Raw genomic sequence first — 23,461 nt, forward strand, 5'->3', positions numbered from 1 at the left:
ACTTAAGTGTCTTTTATACTCATTTAGATTCATGGGACAAGACACTAATTAGCCTCAGATTTTCTTCTAATTTTCAATATGAACCTTCAATCTTCGCACCAGCCCTTTAAAAGCTAGACAATGTTCCCCATTTTCCCTTTTTTTCCATTGTCGTTATCTATCTGTCTACTCTCGTCGTGGTTTTCTGTCTTATTTTGTGAAATTAGATCTTTGCTTTGCTCACCAGTTCAATGGCATGGATAGCAGTGGAAGATTACTCTTGGGTCGAATATTAGTATTTCGCTTACAAATTTGCTTTCGTTCAAGGGGGAGAAACATTGTCTGGTCCTTTAGAAATAGGGGTTTCTTTCGATTGGGGTATTTTTCCAATTCTGGATGAGAAAAGGATATGCCACAAAACTTTAAAGGGTGTTTTATCCCTTTTTACTCCTGCATTTTCCAGAAGTTGGGTGTTCGACTTCCACTAACCTCTTTTGAGAAGGAGGTTCTGGATCATCTTTGTATTCCTCCTTCATAACTTCATCCTTGAGCTTGGGGATTTGTCCGAGTATTCTAGTATTGGTATGAGTTATATGCTTGAAAAGAAAGAGTAGAGAGATCTTCTTCATTTTCTCTTTCAAGCTTAGATGATAAATTTTCAAATTAGTGATCGATGGCACGCAAAAAGGTAAAGACTCGGAGGTATATGATTTTGATTTTAAACTGTCTTACAATCATGTGTCATAAGTGTTTAGAAAAATGCATGATGACGCATTAGGCACATTTAAGAAAATATATAATCAAAGAAAACTTATTTTTAAACTTGAGAGAGAGATTTATGATCTTAATATTGCCTTAGAATGCTAAAAGGAAGTTCATGCATCTCTCGTAAGCAAGCAATTATGCGTTTTAGACATTTTAGTTGAAAGGATGGTTAAAATGGAATGTAACACTTATTCGATTTTGATAATTGAAAATAAAAACCCAAAAGGACAATCGGCATAAGTCATTTCTTTATATAATGTTGTTTCAACTTCTTCAAGTGATAGAGGAAATGTTTTTAAGAAAAAACCCTCAAGACATGTTTTAAGGCATGTTTTTAAGAAATGTATTAAAATAATTGATTAGAAACAAGAGAATCATTTAACTTTTCTAATCGATTAGAAACACTTTTTAATTATTTTAATACATGCCTTGATAGGTTTCAAGAAGTTCAAGTTAAATGAAAGGGAGAGAGAGAGACAGAGAGTTTGAAAAAGATCTTTCATGTTTGTTGATTTCCTTAGTAGTTTTAGAATTACTCTAATACCTTTACATTAAAGTGATCACTTAGACACGCGATAAGCACATGACCCGACGAACTTTAACACTTTTTCACTTTCACAACTTTATAACTTCAATCTCCATTGTTGATTCAACAATAATTTAACACTTCAACTGGAACTGAAATCTTCTAACAGACGAGGTTTGAAATAACTTATTTGAAAAACGCCTTCATTAAAGATTGTTCGACATTTCACATCAACTCCCCCTTTGACATTTGTCACCAAGGACTTTCCCGAATGTCGTTTGACTTAAGTTCTTGACATTTGTCATCACAAAAAAAACTTGACAGTTGAATCGACTTGGTAATTAAAGACTTCACAAAATGTTATTTGACATAAGACCATTTACAATGGACATGTTGAATAATTTATTAAATAGTTGAATGAGTGTAATGGGGTGTTGAATGGAGTGTTGAAAATGAGGTGGATTAATTGGTGTTGAATATATTCAACATGTTGAATAAAGAGAGAGTGGGGGCCACAAAAACACTTGGCAAAATACTATTGGTTGTTGTAATTTTTTATATTTTTATTTTATCATAATCATTTGGGGTCAATTATTTCATAGTAAATTATTTTTTTTATTTTTACCAAAATTCATTATTTTTCTCTCTCTCTCTATAAATAGAGACTAGTTTCATTAGATTTGGACACAGAAAAAAATCAACTTTGTTCTCTCTAGTTTTTCTTTTTAGCCTTCTTGTTTGTTTGTAGCTCTTGCAAGGAAAAAATAAGTTATTAAATTAAAAAAAATTAAAATAAATTATTTAACTCTTAATTGTTTTAATTTAATTTCAATCGGTAATTGTTATTAATATATAATTACAAAAATAAAAACATAAAAGAAAATAATAATATGAAATAAAAGTGGTAGAGTAGGGTGTTGAATTTTATTAAATAAAATCATTGTAGTAAGTAAAAATTGAATGTGTGTTGAATTATTAGATGGAAGAGAGAGATGATGATGTGGAGTGTAAAAAGTGAAAAAGTAGGGTGTTGAATTTAGAAACCATTGTTGATAGTCTAAGGTGTTGTAATCATTAAGACAACTTGACATTTGTCATCATAAAGAACATCTTGATTGTTGAATCGACTTGATAGTTAAAGACTTCATTGAATGTCATTTTAGATAAGGTGTTTTCATCATCAAAACCAACAAGATCAACTGATGGTCACATGCATATATACATGCACAACACATAAATCCATCAAAACCAACTACAACATGCCACATGGATTGAACTCATTACGATTAAGATTTCCCACATTTAAATTATCACGCCTATGCGTATGAGAAAAGACACCTTGTAATGAGTGGGAAGGTTCTACAAAGTCAAGACCATATATATAGGATAACTGGCCCCATGTCTACCAGACATTCTTCCATAATCACAAAGGCAAACCTCAAACTGGTTTCAATGAACCAGGCTTTGAAAGCTATTGTACTAGCCTAGACTCAAGACTCAGCCCAAATATGAAATTTCTTAAAGGCTAAAACTTGCTGAGAAAACGGCCTATCATTTGATAAAAAATTAAGAATTTTGACATTGATTGATGTGGCGTTAGACAAATGACATCACTTTTCCAACTATGGTCCCAGAAAAGGGTTCTAACTTCCAAGACCTCGAAAACAAGCATACACATGTCATTAAAAAGTACCTAATAAAAAACAATAATTGAAGGAGGACCATTAAATCATAGATTTTGCATAAAATGTTCTAAGTCTCCAAAACCTTGATATAAAAAAATAAAATAAAACGCAAAATCAAGATACACATTTATTGTAAAATACCTCTCCTTATCGACAATTACTAACTTAGACATCAAAGTGTTTACCAATAGAGAATAAACTAGGGGTGACAAAATGGATGGATTAGATGGAATTGGGTTGGATGAACCAAACCAATCCATTAATCCATTACCAATCCACTAAACTCTCTTAATAAAAATTCAATCCAACACATCCATTAAAGAATAAAGTCCATCCATTAATATATATTCTAATGGATGAATATCTATCCATCCAAAAAATAATTAAAAAATAATTAATGTTATTTTAAATTTTATAAAAAAAAAATTAAATATTCTAAAATACTTTTTAAATTTCATAAAAAAATTTAAATATTTTAAAATATTTTTTCCGTTTTTCCGAAAAAACTCGAATTTTTGTTTATTGAAAAAAATCGACTTTTTGTTTTTTTGAAAAAAACTCAACTTTTTGGTTTTTCCGAAAAAACTCGTTTTCTTCGTTTTTTCTGAAAAACTTGATTTTTCTTTTTTCCAAAAAAACTCGATTTTTTGTTTTGTCGAAAAAAACTCGATTTTTTCGTTTTCCAAAAAAACTCGACTTTATTGTTTTTAAGAAAAAACTTGATTTTTTGTTTTTCCGAAAAAAACTTGATTTTTCATTTTTTCGAAAAAAAACTCGATATTTCGTCTTTTTTGAAGAAATTCGATTTTTTGTTTTCCCGAAAAAAACTTAATTTTTTTGTATTTTCAAATTTTATTATTTTTTTAAAAATAATCTATTGAATTATCAAAATGTGTTGGATGAATTGATTTATTCAGGTACATAAGTGGATGGATTTAATCCATCTATTAAGTTATTTTTTATGTGGGATAGATCGAATGGATTTTAACTTAATGGATCGAATTGCTAGTTAAAGTAAGATTTGAGGCACTTGTCACTCAAATGAGAAATTCAAACCTAATCCACTTACTAAAAAGAGGTCGATCATCATCACTGAAAAAGAAAAGGAAAACATTTTCATTTTAACAAGATTTAAACCCTAAATTAATAAACAGCAACTCGAAAAAAAAAACGTTTTGTTGCCCCTTGTTGTATATCAGAGTCGGACCGAACTCTACTCTCCGGCAACGCACCAAAGAACTCCGTCGTCGAAGATCAGAGCTCCACTCTGCATCACCATTCCTCAATTAAGGTTTCGATGTTTGCATAATTTCAAGGTTCTTTCACAATGAGACACAGTCACGGTTCATATCCTCCACAACTATTGGAAAACAAACTCGCTCATCAAGAAGCCGAAATCGAGAGAATCTCCGGCGACAATCACAGATTATCAATCACACATAGAGCCTTAAGAGACGCACTCGTTGATGCTGCACAAGATGTGCAAAAGATAAAATCACACATTAGAAGCACTCAGACTGAGAGTGATATTCAGATTAGGGTTTTGCTTGATAAGATGGCGAAAATGGAGGTTGAGATTAGAGGTGGTGATGTTGTCAAGAAGGAGCTTCAAGAGGCGCATATGGAGGCGCAGAGTTTGGCGGCATCTAGGCAGGAATTGAGGTCGCAAATTCAGTTGGCGAGGCAGGAATTGAAGATGGTTGTTGGTGATGTTGAAAGGATACCTGATTTGCAGGCTGAATTTGAGGGGTTAATGCAAGAGCATATAATGATTCGGTGAGTATCGAAGTTTATCCAGTATTTGGCATAGCATTTCTTCAATGTATTTAGTTAAGTCTGTTATTATATGGTCGAATCACTTATTTGAAAACTTGGGTTTTCACATAGCATATTGGCAACTTCTGATCATGCTACTGATTCTGCCCAATGTTGTTTTTATTATGTTTGTTATAGTTGTTATCATGGTTATGGGAATCTGACTATACACGAGGTTTTAAAAAATGATTCATTACTGCGAAAACAGCCCCGGAAAAATGGTATCAGGTGTTGATACTGATACCTTTATTCACCGTTTTTGTGGTAAAGAATAAATTGTGGTTAATTTACATCGCGACAACCGGAATTAGCCTCGCAACACATGAACCGACCGAAATCGTGAAAGCCTTTACGTGATCGCAACCGTTATTTAAAACTTGCGCTAGTACATCTTGATTTGATACAAAACTAGATCTAATCGACAAGAATCCCAGTGTCTATGTACTTTTGAAATGAATCTCATCTTGAGTTGTGATTCACTATGATGAATTCTGATTCATTCTGATGAGAATGAATAGCCACCTAACTTTAGTGTAGCTAGACAATTTTTGTCAATTTTGAATGGCCTTGCTTTTATTTTGTTGTTTTTTTTTTAATTTATGACTTGGATCTTGAATTTTTTTTAGGTCAGTACATGATCTACTAGCTAATAATTTTGCTATGTTACTTTTTTTTACTTTGAAATGTCATGTTCTTGTTGGTAATGTATCTCATGATTCATAACAAGATTCGATTCACGATTTGCAGAGCTGGTCTTCTAATTCACGAATTATTTCTAGGTCAGTACTCCCTCCGTCCCACAATGAGTGACCCAGTTGACCATTTCACACATATAAAGAAAAATGTGTAAAAGTAAGAGAGAATAATGTTTTTACTATAATACCCCCTTATCATGTGTTGGAAATGATGAAATTTTTATTAATTAGAGGGTAGAATTGGAAAAAGTGTATTGAAAATTTAAATGGGTCATTTATTTTGGGACACTATTTTATTTCAAATGGGTCACTCGTTGTGGGACGGATGAGTGCGTGATATACTAGCTTATAATTTTGCTATGTTACTTGTTTTTACTTTGAAATGTCATGTTCTTATTGGTAATGTATCTTTTGATTCATAACAAGATTCGATTCACGATTTGCAGAGCTGGTCTTCTAATTCACGATTTGAAACTTGATTTGATAATCATAGTAGTTATACCAACCATGAGAATGAACATAGAAGTACACTTCTTTCTATAAGCAAATACTGCATATTTTATCCCTTTCCTTAACATACAGAAATATGAAACCATCTAAGTTTATTCATGTTAGTTTATCAATGGTGAGTATGGTAATAGAAAAGTTACGATACATAAATTCTTGACAGACTATTATATAGTTTCTATTCCTTTCTTGGAACTTTCTAAGCTTAATGGGATATGACTGCATTCAATTTTAAGATATGGCATGCTGTGTTGTTAAATAACCGGTATAGTGCCGCTATACCTCGACTACATATCGGAAATTTGGAGCAACCGTGACAAAATTCGATACACAATTGGAATTCCGCTACCAATGCTATAGTGGTGGCTTTTTTTGCATATCGGTGATAGAGGTTATGGCTTACAAATTGGAAGTTGTTGTTATTGTGCTTTTCCCCCTAATAAAAACATTAAAAATATGATGTGAGCTTCACATGACATATTTTTAGAAACATTATAAATAAAATAAGGATGAGTTGGTGATGATACGGGGCTTGTGTAATCTCTACTAGGTAACCTCTCATTACTAAACCGCTTCTGCCTCTCCATCGTCTCTCTTCACTTCATATTTCACTTAATCTCCTTTAAGTCACTTTTAATTTATGTTTCTGGCTTTCTGCAGCAATGTAGCTATCTATGCATCATGCTTTATTAGTTGTTTTGAACTATTGAGTTTTTGAGTTTTATGTTGGACACTTTTGTTTTCTGTTTATGTAGCTTTTATTTGTGTGCAACATGCTTTATTTTATATACAATTATTTATTTCAACGGTTTTGCGGCTTCCTCAATTTACCCTCAACACTAACCGCAATTTCTCATATTGGATTTTGCCGATCCACTGTTATAAACACTGAAGGCATGTTATCTTTGAAGTGGATATTATGGGTAATGGATATCATAATAGTTTGAGTTTCCTATTGTGAAACCAGTGTGAGATGGAGTGAAAAATCAGATCAAAACTTGTATGAAGGGCTCCTGAATCATATGAGGGTTCGATGATATTGTTTATAATATCTATCAATTTGTGCTTTAAGTCAGTTTTGTTATCCATGAGTACCACTATATGCCTGAAATCTTTGAATAACTTGTTCCTCTTCTGCATCATGTTGCATACTTTCTTTGTCTCAGTTTGTTGCCTTAAATTTTCATCTCCTTTTTTGCTAACTAATCTTGTAAATATTCAAATCTTCTTGGCTAATAGTGACACATTCGACTATGAAAAGAGCAAAAATGTCGAGCTAGTAGATCAATTGAAAGCGAAAGAGAAGAAAGTAATAGCCATGGCAAGAGAAGTTGAAATGTTACGATCTGAGATTTTGAATGCTGAGAAAAGAATAAATGGTAAGTCAGAGTCTCTTCCTTCAGTACGTTATTGTCTCTTCATATGATATCATGCATATGTTTCTGATGGATTCATACTATGCAAACAGCATCAAATATGTATGGAGCTGCTCCCCCGGTAGATGGCAATGGTCCCTTTCTCGATCCCTACGGGAGAGCTCATGGTCAGATGGCTTTTGGTCAAGTAGGAGAATCTATGGTGCCGGTTGGTGGCAGCAATGGAGTAGCAGTTGTAAATAGTGCTGATGGTAGCGGTGCTGGTTGGGCGGGTCAATATGATCCCTCAATCGCTGGGAGGTGAAGTTTAATGATGCTGGTTGGGCGGATCAATATGATCGTTTCCTGTGTAAATCTTAGATTGGATGGCTTTATTGATTGCTCATTTCCTTAAAACATAATAAAAGTTTTGGGAATTGTTGAATTGAAATTGCAAATGGAGGGGGCTAGAGATATGTCTCGCAAACAACTTACTGCAGGCGAAGTTGTAAGACTTGCAAGCATATCCATGTAGCAGTGAGCAAATCATGGCATTGTTATCTATTTAAGTTTTTAACCTGGAGGAAGAAACTTTCTTATAAAACAATGCTTAGGATCTAATATCCATTCGATGAGACTGTTTGCAAACAAGTAAACTCAATTAAATTTTTTCCAATGTTTTCGTAATAATGCTGTTAAATCTTTTTGCCAACTCGAGTTAAATTTTCCATTCAGCAATTGTAGAGGTCTTTGTAACAGGTAATGCATACGCTCACTGATATTAGTTCTAGCAATGACAAAACATAAGTTAGTCTATGAAATTTGCATTGGACATCCTAACCAATGTTATTAGACTCCAAGCTCTAGTTGTTTCCCCCCACTAAAGAATTGGATTGAAGTTTGAGACGTAGCCTCTTTCAAAGTTGGTGCGGTGCCTCGATATCTGATGAGATATCTAATATCATTAAAAAATTAAAAAAAATCATATAACAATTCATTACATTTTTATATTCTTTCTATAAGGCATAAACAACAAATTGAGGATAAATTGAATGTTTATTAAAATATACTCGTTCAGTTTTATTTTAATTGTCACTTTTAAAATAATTTTATTCTTATTGTAATTTTCAAAGTTCAAGATAAGAATGATTATAGTTTTGTCAAAATTACTCATAACTATTTATTATATGATATGAAGAGAGAAAAAAGTATATTGAAATAATTAAAAGTTAGAGGTATTATAGACAAAAGAAAAATCATAATTTTATTACTACCTCCGTTTTTTTTATTATAAGTCGTCTTGGATTTTTCACACATGTTAAAAAAAATAATAATTGTTGTATGAAAATGAGAAAATATGAAATTTTTTACAAAATTATCTTATGTGAAAAGATAAATTTACATAATTGAGAGGAGAGAAAATAAATTTTCAAAGATATAATATAAAAAATATTATTAATTATTTATTAGAATTGTAAAGTGACTTATATTTAAATTACAATTTTTTTCAAAACGACTTATAATAAAAAAGTAGATGGAGTACCTTCTTTTAGTATGTGTAAAAGTCATAAGACAACCATTAAAAAAACATGGAAGGAGTACATATTTGAATATCAAACTAATAATTGAAGATAAAATCATCTAAATCTCATTAAAAGTAAATCAAGCATCATTAAACAAAATATTCAAACAAAACGAATCCTAGTTCAAAGTTATAGTAATTTGGTATCCATTGGAAAATTTAAATAGCAAATTTAATATTTTTTTTTTCTCTTGAATCTAATCCCTGAACTTAATACATTTATCAGATGTAATTTTTGCAAAATTTATCTATGTAGAAGATAAAAGTTAAACATACCTGAATTTGGTGCTTTGACGAAGAAGGTAATGAATAATATGAAATGACGCGGTTGCAGTAGAAGGGGTTAGGGGGCACAGGTTCCGCCAAAAGTGATTGTGAAATTTGAGATCCATTGAGGGCGGGAATATGGACTATGAATAGATCTCCTAAATTTAAAATTCGTTTGAAAAATGTTTTTATTAAAGTTTTAGAAAACAAAATATTTTGTATGGCGGAAGCAAATTTTGCGTAAAAGATATTATGCTTATATTGAGATATTCACGAATGTCTTTAATGAGGTTACAATGTCCAATTGCACTACTGAATTTCACCAAAGTACAAACTAATAGAATTGTAAAGTTGTTCAATTCTACAAAATGTGTTATCGAATGATTTTTAATTACAAACAAGATTCTAGTATCACAATTTTTAAACTTAATCCACACTAAGACAAAGTCGAAATACCGATTCTAACAAAACTTACAACTTATGTAACAAACCGCTACTAACAGATAAACCTATAAGCATGCAATTCTAGCAAGCAATAGAAACTACCTAATCAGGCGATCAACTATGAAATTAAGTGTGTGTAGGGAGGGAGAGGGAGAGGGAGAGAGAAGTGTACATAGGGATTTATGGTGGTCTAACACGTTCGTCCTCGCTTTGTGTTTAATCACTCTCCAATGGTTGCCCATTGAAAATTCGTTGGTCTTTCACTATGATTTGTAACAATATTACAAGAGTTTGTACAATCACTAGTCCACAAATAAATGCTGAAAATAATTTTTTTTTATTCTACACAACTCCATGAAAGTCTTTGTCTGCGGCAATTTCCACACAATTTCGCCAGTATCTTAAGCTTTGGTATGTCCAAAGATCAAAAGAACTCCTACCCTGTCCGTAGACTTCCACCAATACTATCAAGGTTAACCTAGAGAGAAAAACCTTCTTCTTTTCCACTAGAATTCTCAAAACTAGTCACAACACCACACTCTTGTAAGCCTTTAAAATCTTAAACAAATCTTTAAAGAAATGTTAAATCCAAAACGAAACTCCTCAATCAATAACGAATCTTTCAAGATAAGATTTAGATCCATGCAAAAATGCAAAAAGAATGAGATAGAAGATGAAAGAAATCGATTGCAAGTTGTTAAAGAAAGATTCAAAACTTTTATGAAAATGTAAGAACAAGTGAGTTGTGAGTTTTCAAATCATCAATGAAAGAATTTGTTTTCTAACATTATGAAATGTTAAGAGATGAAAATGATTTATATGTGTTGAAGATGAAGCACAAAAAGAAGTGAAAAAGTCATGTTTGATTCGAGTTAAGAGCATTTGGTGATTTGAGTCAAGTTAGCAAAATAATGTGGAACAAGATCTATAGTTAAAAGGAGACTAATTTTTCTGTGACCCGAGTCAAGGCTAATGCATGATTCGACTCACACATATCATGTTTGAGTCATAACTTAGTCATGATTCAACTCAAACTCGGCAGTGGCTGAAGGAGAGTCATAACATATCATGTTTGACTCATGCATAACCTGTGGTTCGACTCACACTGTGTATGATTTGAATCAAAGCAAGTTGTGATTCAACTCACAAGCTACAACAAAGCCCTGATTCCTTTCTTCCTTGTTTGATTCGACTCAGGGAAATGTGTGATTCGAATCACACTATCAAAATCTCAAAAACTCAAGTTTTCAAAGATGTTTTGAGATAATACTTTTGCCATGACTAGAATCAATCTCGATTATGGTTATTGTTCAACAAAACTCGACTAACTGGCTTAAAGCATAATTCTCATACTCAAGCGCAAAAATTTTGAATTATGCATGCTAAAACACGGATCAAAAACTCGATCCTTAAAGATGCCCGATTAAAAGGGAGACTCAAATATGAAACTAAATTTAAAGTAAAGTTTAAGAGACAAACAACAAATCACATAGAAATTGTTCCCTTAATGTTTATGATTGTACCTGATCAGATGGATCTTCAAGGCCTGCAAGGAACTGGGTCTTCTGTGAACTGAGGGGTGTACCTACAAGGTACTCTGATGCCAAAGTGAGAAGAGAGAGCAATCAGAGTGCAAGTACAAGCCCCTTAAGTGAAAGAGGGTATTTTTAGCCCCTAGCGCTGGGCCAAGGTCTCGCTATTGGACTGGATGCCCAAGCCCAATTCGGAGACTTCCAGGATTCTACGTGGATAGTGGAGACTAGTATGTGGTCTTCATCCTGGATCAACCACTTCGTAGTTTAAGGGGAGACGCGGTCTTTTAGGGAGTACGTGGACTCCGCTTGATCCGGAGGGTTAGGGATGAGGAAACCTTACGAGGAGGGTACTCGGAGGAAGGTGCTCGCGAGGAGCGGGCAGAGGTGCTCGGTCCGAGACTTTACTTGAGACAAGCCTTGTTCTGCTCCGAAGTCAGCGGCGTCGACCGGTCGAGATTCGCGGGCACGAGCGTGTGACAGGCACCACTTCGATGCCGGGGAGTGTTGTCTTTATGGGCTGATGATGATTTGAGCCTTAGTCTGTTTGGGCCAAGTGCCAGCCCAGTCCAGTATCTAAGACACGCAACTTCATATATAATATTCTTTGACAAATTTTGGAAAATTTGTGAAGGGTTGAAAAGAATTTTCATCAATTCTTGTATAAATAATAAATAACATACATCAATTGATACAAATTTTGCTTATATTAAGGTCTCAACAAAACTAGGGCATAGTGGGATGGTATGTGAACATTGCGTCTTTTTTAATAAAAAAATTTAAAAAAAATTATGTTAATGTCCACGCTTGCAAAAACCCACAAAAAATGGGATAGATTGGACATTATGCAGGATGCAGGCTTAAAACCTTGACCCGCCCACAAAAAATTAGGGCGTCGCGGGGAGGACCTGCTGTAACACCCCAATTCTACCCCATAATTATAAGCGAAAATCAGAGTGCATTTAAAAATATTCATCAAATATGGGATGTCACATTTCGACTTGACCAAAAAAACATACTCATATTGCATTTAATAAAGACACATAGCATTCGGAAACAAAACTTTATCCAATAACTTCCAATTTCAACTTATAAACATCTTTCAATTCAACTCAAAACAAATGTCATCATGGAATACAACAATTAAATAATAACAACTAATCCTCCCGAGTGCTGCGTATCAGAGCAATAGACACCAACTCGACTTGCCATAAAGCAACATAAAGACTTCATGAAGTCACTTCGAACATCCACAGCTAATCTTGAATACATGCCCATTTCCCATGGTAGGGGAAATATCAACAAAGGGGTGAGATATCTTACAATATAATGGAATGCATGAAAAATAATATAGGAGATATAGATCATACATAATTTCACCACTTCGCATCACATAACATCTTACAACAATTTTCATCGCAAAACAACTTATCAATATAATACAACTTTCAAAACGGCAACAATGTCATTAATCAATTAAGACAACATATTCAAATTTACAATTATACTATCATTACGTCACAACAAACATGTCATCGTCTCAACAATTCAAATCACATAATCAACTTATGAAATGGCAACAATGTCAACGATCAACCATGACAATATATGAAATTCACAAGTAAGATTCCAACACATCACAACAACCATCTCATCATCACGTCACAACAATACAAACATAATTCAAATGCAATTCAAATGCGACTCGACTTATGCAAATGCATGTGGTACCAATTTGGAGTAAAACTCCCACCGTCTCAATTTTGCCATTGGGCACACCGTTGCTATTTGCCAATAAGGTCACTGTCACTTTTGCCAAAAGGCCATCGTCGCTTATGCAAATGGATGTGACACAATAAATGCAACATTCACACCAACACAACACATACAACACGAACAATACGTCACAACATCACTCAAAATCACCATCAAACATCATTAATATAATGTCAAACTTCAACAGAAAAATCTCCATCATTCATAAGAATGCATCACGTCATTATCACGTCACCATGTTGCATCATCATACAACAACAATTCATCTAACAATAACAATTACATCATACAACAATCCAATTCAAGAAAGCCATTCACAAGAGTTTCCAAAGATATTCAAAGCATATACAATGGAAAGACATCAATTACAGCTTCACGGAGGTTCAAGCGGCATTTAAAACGGAGTCACAGATACAAAGATACATCAATTCAAAGTTTGAACACGTTTTTGCACAGCAAGGTCCGCTCAGCGGCCTTCAAGCGCGCTTATGGAAATACAATTTCAATAACCCCGCTTCAAGCGGACTAAAACAGTAGCGTAATACAAACCAGGCTCCGCTTAGCGGACTGGCTCCGCTTAGCAGACTGGCTCCGCTTAGCGAGCCTTCTTTATTTTTCTAAAATAAACATATAATCATATCACATATCATGCCAACAATATTGTTATCAATCAACACCAATTCACATTTACATAAATACGATTGAAGTAACATGTTATCACTCACATATAAATCATACTCATAGTATCCAGCAATTCAACATCTCATTATACATGTAGTAAATAATTGTCAATACATTAGCGCACATCCTCATCAATTCATCACGATGTACAATATGAATAAATTGCAACATATCATAAACACATACTATTCACATTTCATCAAGCCATAGCACATATTCACATACATACATGTTATTAAAACAACCACATCATAATTAAGTCATCAAGTAATCATTCTCCACAAGGACATTCAAATAACACATATTTATTCACATACATCATGAATATTACACCACATAACATGCCATCACAATGTTATTCACAAATTATCAAGTTATAACGCACATATACATAATTACATGATAACAAAATCTTAATTAATTCATCATGTGCTAACCATTCCACTTCTATCGCATAGATAATTTCATTAGCTTCCTAAGGCTTCGAACGACGCATAAAACAGAGTTACGGATCAAAAGTTATGACATTTCAAAGTTTAAAAAATATTTTTGACAGCAGGGTCCGCTCAACGGGCTGGGGTCCGCTTAGCGACCACGCGATTATGCAGAAAAATACAGCAGCGAACAAAACTACGAAAATCCTATATCTCCACCCAAAATCACTTCCAATCAATAATTCAAAGCATATATGATCAGTATACATCATTTATCATCATCAAATCATACCAAAACATGCTTAGACCACCAATTTCATGAAATCTAACATAAACCCTAATATTTCTAAAATTATGAAATTGAAGGATTAAAGATGATACACCAATCACAACCTTACTCACTCACATAAACCTCTAACAACTCATCAGAAGCTCAACAAATCATTAATTAATTTCAACATTCATCAACATCACATTCATGGATTTCAGTTATGAAACCTAATCTCTACCATACCCATCATCATGCCAACCCTTAGAGAGTAAGAACCCCACCCATACCTTAGCAAAAACTTCTCCTTCTTCAGTAGAGTCCTTCCTATTCATGCCATAGCTTTCCTCTTTCTTCTCTTCTTTCTCTTCTCTCACCAAATGAGAGTTATGTCTCTAAAACCCTAACTCTCTTACTATCCTTCTTTTCTTAATTGGGCTTAACCCACAATCCTATCTCATTGTTTTATATCCCTTCCACTTAGGCCCAATTCATAACATTCCTCAAATAACACACATAAATAAATAATCACATAACATAACGAATATTATTCCCAATAATATTCCACAACTACAATTGATCCATAATGCAAATAATACTAACTCACAATTGTATTTCTCCGACTAATCCGACTAATAAATTTGACCATAAACTTAACTGCTCAAATCAACATATTAATCCAATTACGCCTTTAGAAGATAAATTCCGACTTCGACTAATTCCAATGAATAAATCCTTGATCAATTTAATTAAATTCGGGGCTTTACACCCACTGACACTCTATCTTTTTTACTTAAAATTTACAAAAGCTTATGCTAATGTCCACGCTCGTAAAAGCGCGGAAAAAAAAAACGGGACGGGTAAAAAATTATGTAGGGTACAGGCTTAAAATCTCGACTAACCCCGCAAAATAAAAAATGAAACAGGTTAGAAATTATATAGGATGAAGGCTTGAATTCTTGACTAACCCCGCAAAAAATGAGGGTGTGGCGGGCAGGCCCGCTAACACTATATTTTTTTATTAAGATTTATTAATACACCTTATATGGTTGAAAAAGACCCTACAAAATTTTGAAAATGTCCCTCCAAATTTCGGAAATGCATTTACGGACGCAATTGAAACACATACAATTCATTAATTTTTAAGATACTCCCTATTTTATGACTAAATTTATTCCAAAAATACACTTCCAAAATGTCTCCGGAAGTCCATTTCTGATAAGACCTAATTTGATATTTTTATTCATCTATAGTTCCATTTGCTAGAGGATGAGCCTTGGTGTCTACTGCCTAGTTTATTATCATTTGGTGCTTTTCAAATATGACTTTGATAATTGTTTTAATTCGTGTCAAGTATCAAATACTCATGATGAATTGTATACAAGTGAAGTGAGGTTGTATTTGTGGATGACAGTCCTTCACCGTCAAATCATTTCTTGCTTCAAGGACTTGCTTCCCAGAAGACAATAAAGTTGGAGTTTTGTCACGATGAACCTGCTTTTGATTCACACATACAATATCTTCTTGGAAATACATTTTCGAAATGAATTTAGTTGTAAATGGGGCGTATCTAACAAACGAATGAATTGTATGTGTGTAGAGTGTTTCTGGAAATGCATTTTGGAATATGATAATATTTTCGGAATTTCACGAGGCGCGCTAGAAAGTTATGGGGTGCATTAAGAAATATCCTTTGCTTAATAATTATAAAAAATTATGTTAATTTCCGAGCGTGCAAAAACCTTTAAAAAAGCGGAGTGAGACAGACCGAACAATATGATTAACTGAATTAAGAATGAGAATCTCTTAGGGACTTTAATTGCTCTATGCAACATTCACCATCTTAAAGAAATGAAAGTGGTGTTTTCTCTTGCTTCAATTGCGGAAAACTAAATCATATGGCTAAAAAATGTAGGAGTAGGCCTAAATCATATCCTAACCCTAATATACATGTTAACCTAACTGCTAAGAAATTTATTTTTATGATCAGAAAAATAATAAATCAAAGCACAAAAGATAATGAATTTGATTTCATCACAAAATTCGATAATAAATAAGTTAATTGTATAATAAACTTTTAAATATTTCATTATAACATATAAATATAAATAGTTTCTAAAATAAATTAAAATAAAATTATAAGAGTTATAATGAATAATGATTAAAAATAAAATTTATTGCATTTAAATTGAGAGAGCTATGAAATAATAATGAAGTGTTTCTATAAAAAAACACACTACTAGGCTATAACTAACAACATGTAATTTTATTTTGCTAAACAATATATATTTTAATATTCTACTATAATTTCTTTACTATTTCACCCAATAATATATACTTTAATATTCTACTATAATTTCTTTACTATTCCACCCAGGGCCTTCATTTTTTTTAGGTATGGGGCTCTGGGCTGTAGGCCAGCCCATAGCCGATTCTAAAAAATATGACATATATATATATATATATATATATATATATATATATATATATATATATATATATATATATATATATATATATATATATATATATATATATATATATATATATATATATATATATATATATATATATATAATTTGGGTAGCTCTCATTTTATAAACAAATGGATTTCCATTAAAAATTTATGAAAAAAATTTAAAATTAAAATTACAACAACACTGCCATTGAATTTATTTATTTTTAACTGATTTATTATAAAATAGTGTTGCTATAAAATTAAGAAACCGTAAGAGCACTGGTATAAAATGACTTGAATCTCTGTCGATTTAATAAAAAATATTGGACTCCAATTCAATCACCAAAATATATTAAAAAAAGTTTTAAAAAAATTGGAAGAGAAAATCAAGCCAAATGATTTCTAAATACCTTTTAACTAAAGTAAAATATTTTTTTTAATATCTTAAGTTTACCTCAAATTATTTAAAGTGATTCTCTAATTATTTAAAAAGATTTATGTTAGACCTTTTCATTCAATTTATACAATCTAGATTCAAACCAACGCCATCTTGCATTGAAAAGAAACAACTTACCTCTAGGTCACTTTGCATTTGATGTTTGTCTTCTCATACAGGTTTATAATCAAGAAAAAATGTAGAATTTCTGTTAATGTGAATTATAAACATCATTGTCTCACATTTAATAATAATAAAAATAATAATAATAATAATATTAATAATAATACAAATAATAATAATAATAATAATAATAATAATAATAATATTAATGATAATAATAATATGAATAATAGTAATATGAATAATAATAATATTAATTATAATAATATTAATATTATTATTATTATTCATAATAACAATAATATTAATAATAAAAAATAATAATAATATTAATAATGATAATAATAATAATAATATCATTATTATTATTATTCATAATATTATTATTATCATTAAGAGAAAAGGGGTGATGCACTGACAGTGTAAAATATTTTTACACTGTCAACCAATCACCATCCATGTATCTAATTAAACCATTTTTTTATTTAAAAAAAACTTAATGACATGGCATACTTATGATTTTCTATTGGATGACAGTGTAAAATTATTTTACACTGTCAGTGCACTACCTTTTAACTCTATCATTAATATTATTATTATCATTAATATTATTATTATTATTATTATTATTATTATTATTATTATTATTATTATTATTATTATTATTATTATTATTTTGAAGTGGGTGTATTTTAGCAAATCTGTGTGAGACAATATTATTATTATTATTATTATTATTATTATTATTATTATTATTATTATTAGGGTTATGCTAACATGTGCCTTAAGGGCACATGTTAAGATACTATAATTAGAAAAAATTAAATTAAATTAAATGCGATAAAGTCATATTTAAAGTTTCGATACATTGAATGCACGCGTTCCAAACAAATATTTCTATAAATATCTAATTATCGTGGGCACATGTTAGTTTTTCCATTATTATTATTATTATCAAAAGTAATTATTCACATTATTAGAAATTCTGCTTGATTATAAACTTGAATGAAAAAACAAACATCAAATGCAAAGTGATGTAGTCGTGAGTTGTTTCTCCTCTATGCAATATAATTTAGGATGTCATCCAAACAAAATTAACGTCAAGCAAAAGTTGATGTCGTTAATAAAAATTGGACGAAAAGTATTAACGTGGACTTTTTAAATAATTAGAGGATTACTTTAAAAATTTTATAAAAATGGTATTTTGCCTTTAATTAATCAATAATCAATAATGTTGACAACTCTTTGAATGTTTAAGTAAAGAAGGTGCAAAAGGAATCTTTCATTAATCAAAAGTAATTGGGCCTTGTTTAAGGCCCACATCACAACCCTTTATTATTTATTTATAATTATTAATATAAGTTACACTTTCTCTTTGTTTTCTTCATTTCTTCTTCTTCATTTGATTTATTTGTCGAGTCTTTCTCACTCATCATGGCCGAGGTACGTTCTTTCTGCGATTCTGACTCAATCACTGTCGAATATTCATTTAGGTTTTTAATTTAATACAATTTTATTCTCTCCTTTCGCTTTAAAAATATCCTGATTCATTATCTTTTTAGATTATGCATATTCATATCTTCGAAATTGTGTATATTCTCTCGCTGATCTATTGAATCCTTTCGTTGCCGTTAGGTATTTTCCCTTCCCGTAAGATTGTGAATTTGCATGTTTTTTTTAATTATTTACATGGATAGAGCAGCATTTCGTGTTTTTAGACTTTTGACTATGGACTTTGCTGGTTTTCGTACAGTTTAATTGTTCAATGTTGTTTGAATAAATTGAGATGATAGATGAGAGGTTGAGATTGTTTATAATCGTTGATTTTAGGTTAAATTAATCTTAAGGTCCTTTGTGCTTTTTGGATTGTTTATAATCGCTTATTTTCAAAATCCCTTGAAGAGTACTTTTCAAAATCAAAACACACATGACTCTTGAAGTGGATAAACGATTATGACGGAAGGTTAAGGTTGAGTCTCAACACAATTTTGATTGAAAAACCCAAAATTGTCCTTAAAACGTTGTAAATTTAAGGGGTGATTTCAGTTATTTTAGAAGGGAAAAGGACAGCAGACAAGAAACTGCTCTACTCCGCTATTCCACTATTTACCCTATGGCGGCCGCTAATACCCTATAGCAGCCGCTATAGTGTTCTGCACAACTAAGGCTCTTCCCATAGCGGTTGGCCTCTGCTCCGCTATAGTGGGATAGCGCCGCTATTGACTACTCTGATTTTATATTTTAAAATAGTTATTGAGTTAATAGTTTCATTTAGCTATAAAATCCCTACTGCTGGAGCACTGATATATAGATGCAGTTTGGATAATTAAAACTATTAAAATGTATGTAGTTTTGAATGAATTTTAATTGTGCCCTTTTAATTGGTGCTCGTTGTAGGGATCCAAATGTAAGTTCTTAAAACGGTTGAAATTGAAACTGACGATGTTTAACTGTAGTTTTTGTTGATATGTTTGCTGCTCAATTTAATCAAACCAAAAGGTTTAAATTAATAGCCATACTTGTTTATAGTGTACTGGTGGTATGTCATAACTCTGGTTATCAAACTTGTAGGCTTAGATGAGCTTATGTGTCTAGGAATCCAAAATGAGTTCAGTCGTACTCAAACTCTTTCTCGTGATAGACTCGCTTAGTCTTTGGATAGACAATTCATTTTTTTGCTCTATTCATTTTGTTCTCTTTTTATGTATTGTTTTTTATGCCTGCTCTGTTTTTGTTTCTTTTTTTTTTTGTCTCAAGTGAGTGCTTCTTGCTTGTGTTATTTTCATTCACCAAAATGGCATTATTAGTTTTACTGGTTTTTTGTTGCTTTATTTTTTGAAACAATGTGGCCCTTTGTTTTGTTATGGCTTGTTCCCTTTGTTTTGTTACTATTTGAAAATGGAATTGTCATTTTAATTGATTTTCTATTATGCATATGTGTCTTTTAATGCTTCTTTAGAGTCATTTTTTATTTTCCATAGACTCTTAAGAGTCCACGGAGCCTTCACGAGTCTACATAGACTTACAACCTTGGTCACAGCTACCTCAGGGAATTTTTTTTTTTGAATTTTGACTCCATATTGAATATATTGCTAGTATGTTACTTATGATTTATGGTTCATTTCACGTATATTGTAGTTATTTATCACAAAAAAATGGCAAGTTGCAATTTGGCTGCACTTTTTGATATTTGATCATGGTGTTTTAAGTTATCCCTCTAAAGTTGGTTTTAGTTTTGCTGCAAATGAAAGCACCGATCCCTCGATAACAAAACTTACATATGAATTTGATTCAAGATGTGTGTTTTGTCTTTGTTTTCATTTTATTCATTCACATGGATCATATATTTAAGAGATGCATATCTTCATTGCTTAAAACTAAATGGTATGATACAATATCACTCACTAGCTTTCTACTGTGACACGTTTTTATCTCATTTGAGTTTTAATTTTAATGTAGCCGATATCTTTCTATATCGTCCTGTTGTCTTTTTCCTGATTTGATATTGTGTTTCTTCCTTGTAGATTGAGCTAAAAACAGCACCTGTTGATTTTCGCTTTCCTACAACTAATCAAACCCGGCACTGTTTCACTCGCTACATAGAGTTTCATAGGTGGATTTCCTGACTCTGGCTATATGATTCGGCAAAAATTGTTCTTTATGTCTTTAATTTAAGCCTGACTTTAATTACAGGTGCCTTACAGTAAAAGGTGATAACTCAGGGGAATGTGAGAAATTTGCCAAATATTACCGTTCTCTTTGCCCCGGTGAATGGGTAAGCACCTCTTAGCTTTTTTTAAAATAAGCAAGCATTTAACTATGATTTACATGGTTGGGATCGACTGCAAATTTACTTTAATGTAAAGATCGATGTCATGGCAAAACTTAATGCGATTTGTGGTGCTCAACAATGTGTACAAGAGTTGGCACTTTCCATCAGCTAGCTTTAAACATTTAGGAACTAGAATTTTTTGTTGTTGCGATAAGAATCAATGAACTCCCAGTTTGATTCTCTACTTTTCCTGCATGTGGATTACCCTTATTTTAAGTATCACTAGTCAATGCAATTTTCAATCTATGTTTTTACAAGATAGTCTTCATCATTTAATGGAATTTGTTTTCCGACAATTGCTTGCTTGCTAATATATTATTCTGGTTTTCTATTGGAGTCAAAACTCTATTGGCTAGAACTCTTAGGGTGAGAGAAAAGCACTGTCTTGTCTGCATTTATAGTAGGGTAACTCCTTATAATTCAGTTCACACTATATCAATTGTCTGATGTTTTTGGAGGCCATGTGTTGATTAGTCACAGTTTAACCGTGACAAAACTAATAGAGGTCTTATTTACCGTGACAAACATTTTATGAGAGACTATTTAACAACAAATTAACTGTGATAAATTTTGGGCACTGTGTGGTAGCCTGTATTGCATGCCCTCAAAGACGGCTATGACTGTATGGCCATTGCACGAATCACACACTCGTGTCCTATCTTCAAATGTTTGAGCTTTTGTGCGTTTATGCATTTTGTTTTGTCTTTGTGTGTAGTTTTCCCTTTTTCTAGTTTGCATTCCTCACTCCCCTGGTCTTTTTCCCAAATCACATTTACTTATTATCTGAATGACTAATGGACTGTTTCTTATATAGTCTAGTTTTTAGGATTTCCCTTCCTAGACATTTAACTTCAATGAAATTAACTTGTTCCAAGAGCCATAGTAGCTTGAAATTAATCTTCATGCTTTTTACTCGCAGCATTTTAGTTACATGATTTGAATTAGATGAATTGTTTGTGATTTCTCTCTCTTTTTTTATGCAAATTATTGCAGGTTGACAAGTGGAATGAACAGAGGGACAATGGAACCTTCCCTGGTCCTCTTTGAAAGCATGTGTGTTTGATACCTTTCTGACAAATTTTTAAACATTTTGTTGGTTTGTTTTCTTAAATACTTTTGATTATCTTCACCAATTCATGGTGTGGATCAATAATGCAGCCTCTGATTTTCGTTGCTCCACAAATCATTGAAACCAGTTTTCTTTTTAAGATAATGTCATGGTTCTGATATATTATTTTCTTTGTTCAGAAGATTGAATTTAATCTTAAATTGGCGCCGAAATTGGTCAAGTAAATCGTGAGTCATGAACATAAAGAGATTTTATTTTAAAATTTATTTCTAGGAATATAGTAGTTACAAAATTAATTCTTATGTTTGTTTTGAAAACTAATTTTCAAAAATAAAGTATTATCAGGAATAAAAAACTTTCATATTGGTATATTTTTATTCTAAAAGTAATGAGTGGATATAAATAATTTTTTTGAAGGTGACAATAAAAATTAAATAGCAACTTATATATTTAACTTTTACAAATAATCTTAGAAATGCAGTGAATATTAACCATATACATTTTATGGAAGTATTTGTGATTAAGATAATATTTGTATTTGTGATTAAGGGGAGAGAATATTTGCAAATAGGTTTTGAAGAAAAGTACAAATGGGTTTATTTTGTGTAGGTCTGTTTTTTTCTTTTTAATAGTAGTCTTTGTAAATGTAAAATGACACTTTAAAACAAAAATAAAGATCATACAAGATTAATTCTTGTATCTTTTACGAAAATAATATTCATTCTTTTAAAAAATTTAACATAAAATTGAAAAAAAAACCTATATTTTATTAAAATATGTGTTACTAGTGTTAGAATATCTATCTATCTATCATACTTATTTCATGGAAAAAATGAATATTCAATAAAAGTCTACAAAAATTAAAGGAAAAATAGAGTTAAAATTGATTATATATCCATTTTTCTAATAACACATTTTTTAACACATTATTTTATTATTGACCTGTCATATTTCATAATTATAAAATTGAATGCAAAAATATAAAAGAAAATTTAGACTTTAAAATAAGAAATATAAGTGAGTAAAAATAAGACATTAAATTTGTAATTAAATTTTAAAAAAATTCAAACAATTTTTATCAAGAGCTATAAAAAAATTTCAATTTGCCACGGTTTTTGAATTATTTTATTAAAATATTGCTCATTTATACTCAATGGGCTGAAGGATGTAAGCCCTTTTGGACTTCTGCCCATTCACTATTTTATCCAATAGTTACATAGATATAACAATAA

General features: G+C 31.5%; 2 protein-coding genes across 2 annotated transcripts; both read left to right on the forward strand.

The window, feature by feature from the left end:
• Positions 1-4,026: 4,026 nt before the first annotated feature.
• On the forward strand, positions 4,027-8,077 carry LOC131627919 (protein FLX-like 4). The gene is made up of 3 exons (XM_058898776.1): positions 4,027-4,731; positions 7,212-7,351; positions 7,441-8,077. The coding sequence occupies exons 1-3, from the start codon at positions 4,283-4,285 to the stop codon at positions 7,650-7,652; spliced, it is 801 nt and encodes a 266-aa protein (XP_058754759.1). The 5' UTR covers positions 4,027-4,282; the 3' UTR covers positions 7,653-8,077.
• A 10,625-nt stretch (positions 8,078-18,702) lies between these two features.
• Positions 18,703-22,389, forward strand: LOC131627926 (cytochrome c oxidase subunit 6b-2). The gene is made up of 4 exons (XM_058898787.1): positions 18,703-18,771; positions 20,853-20,941; positions 21,022-21,103; positions 22,154-22,389. The coding sequence occupies exons 1-4, from the start codon at positions 18,763-18,765 to the stop codon at positions 22,205-22,207; spliced, it is 234 nt and encodes a 77-aa protein (XP_058754770.1). The 5' UTR covers positions 18,703-18,762; the 3' UTR covers positions 22,208-22,389.
• The last annotated feature ends 1,072 nt before the right edge of the window (positions 22,390-23,461 follow it).

This window comes from Vicia villosa, linkage group LG1, assembly GCF_029867415.1.
Source record: "Vicia villosa cultivar HV-30 ecotype Madison, WI linkage group LG1, Vvil1.0, whole genome shotgun sequence".
Classification (NCBI taxonomy): Eukaryota; Viridiplantae; Streptophyta; class Magnoliopsida; order Fabales; family Fabaceae; genus Vicia; species Vicia villosa.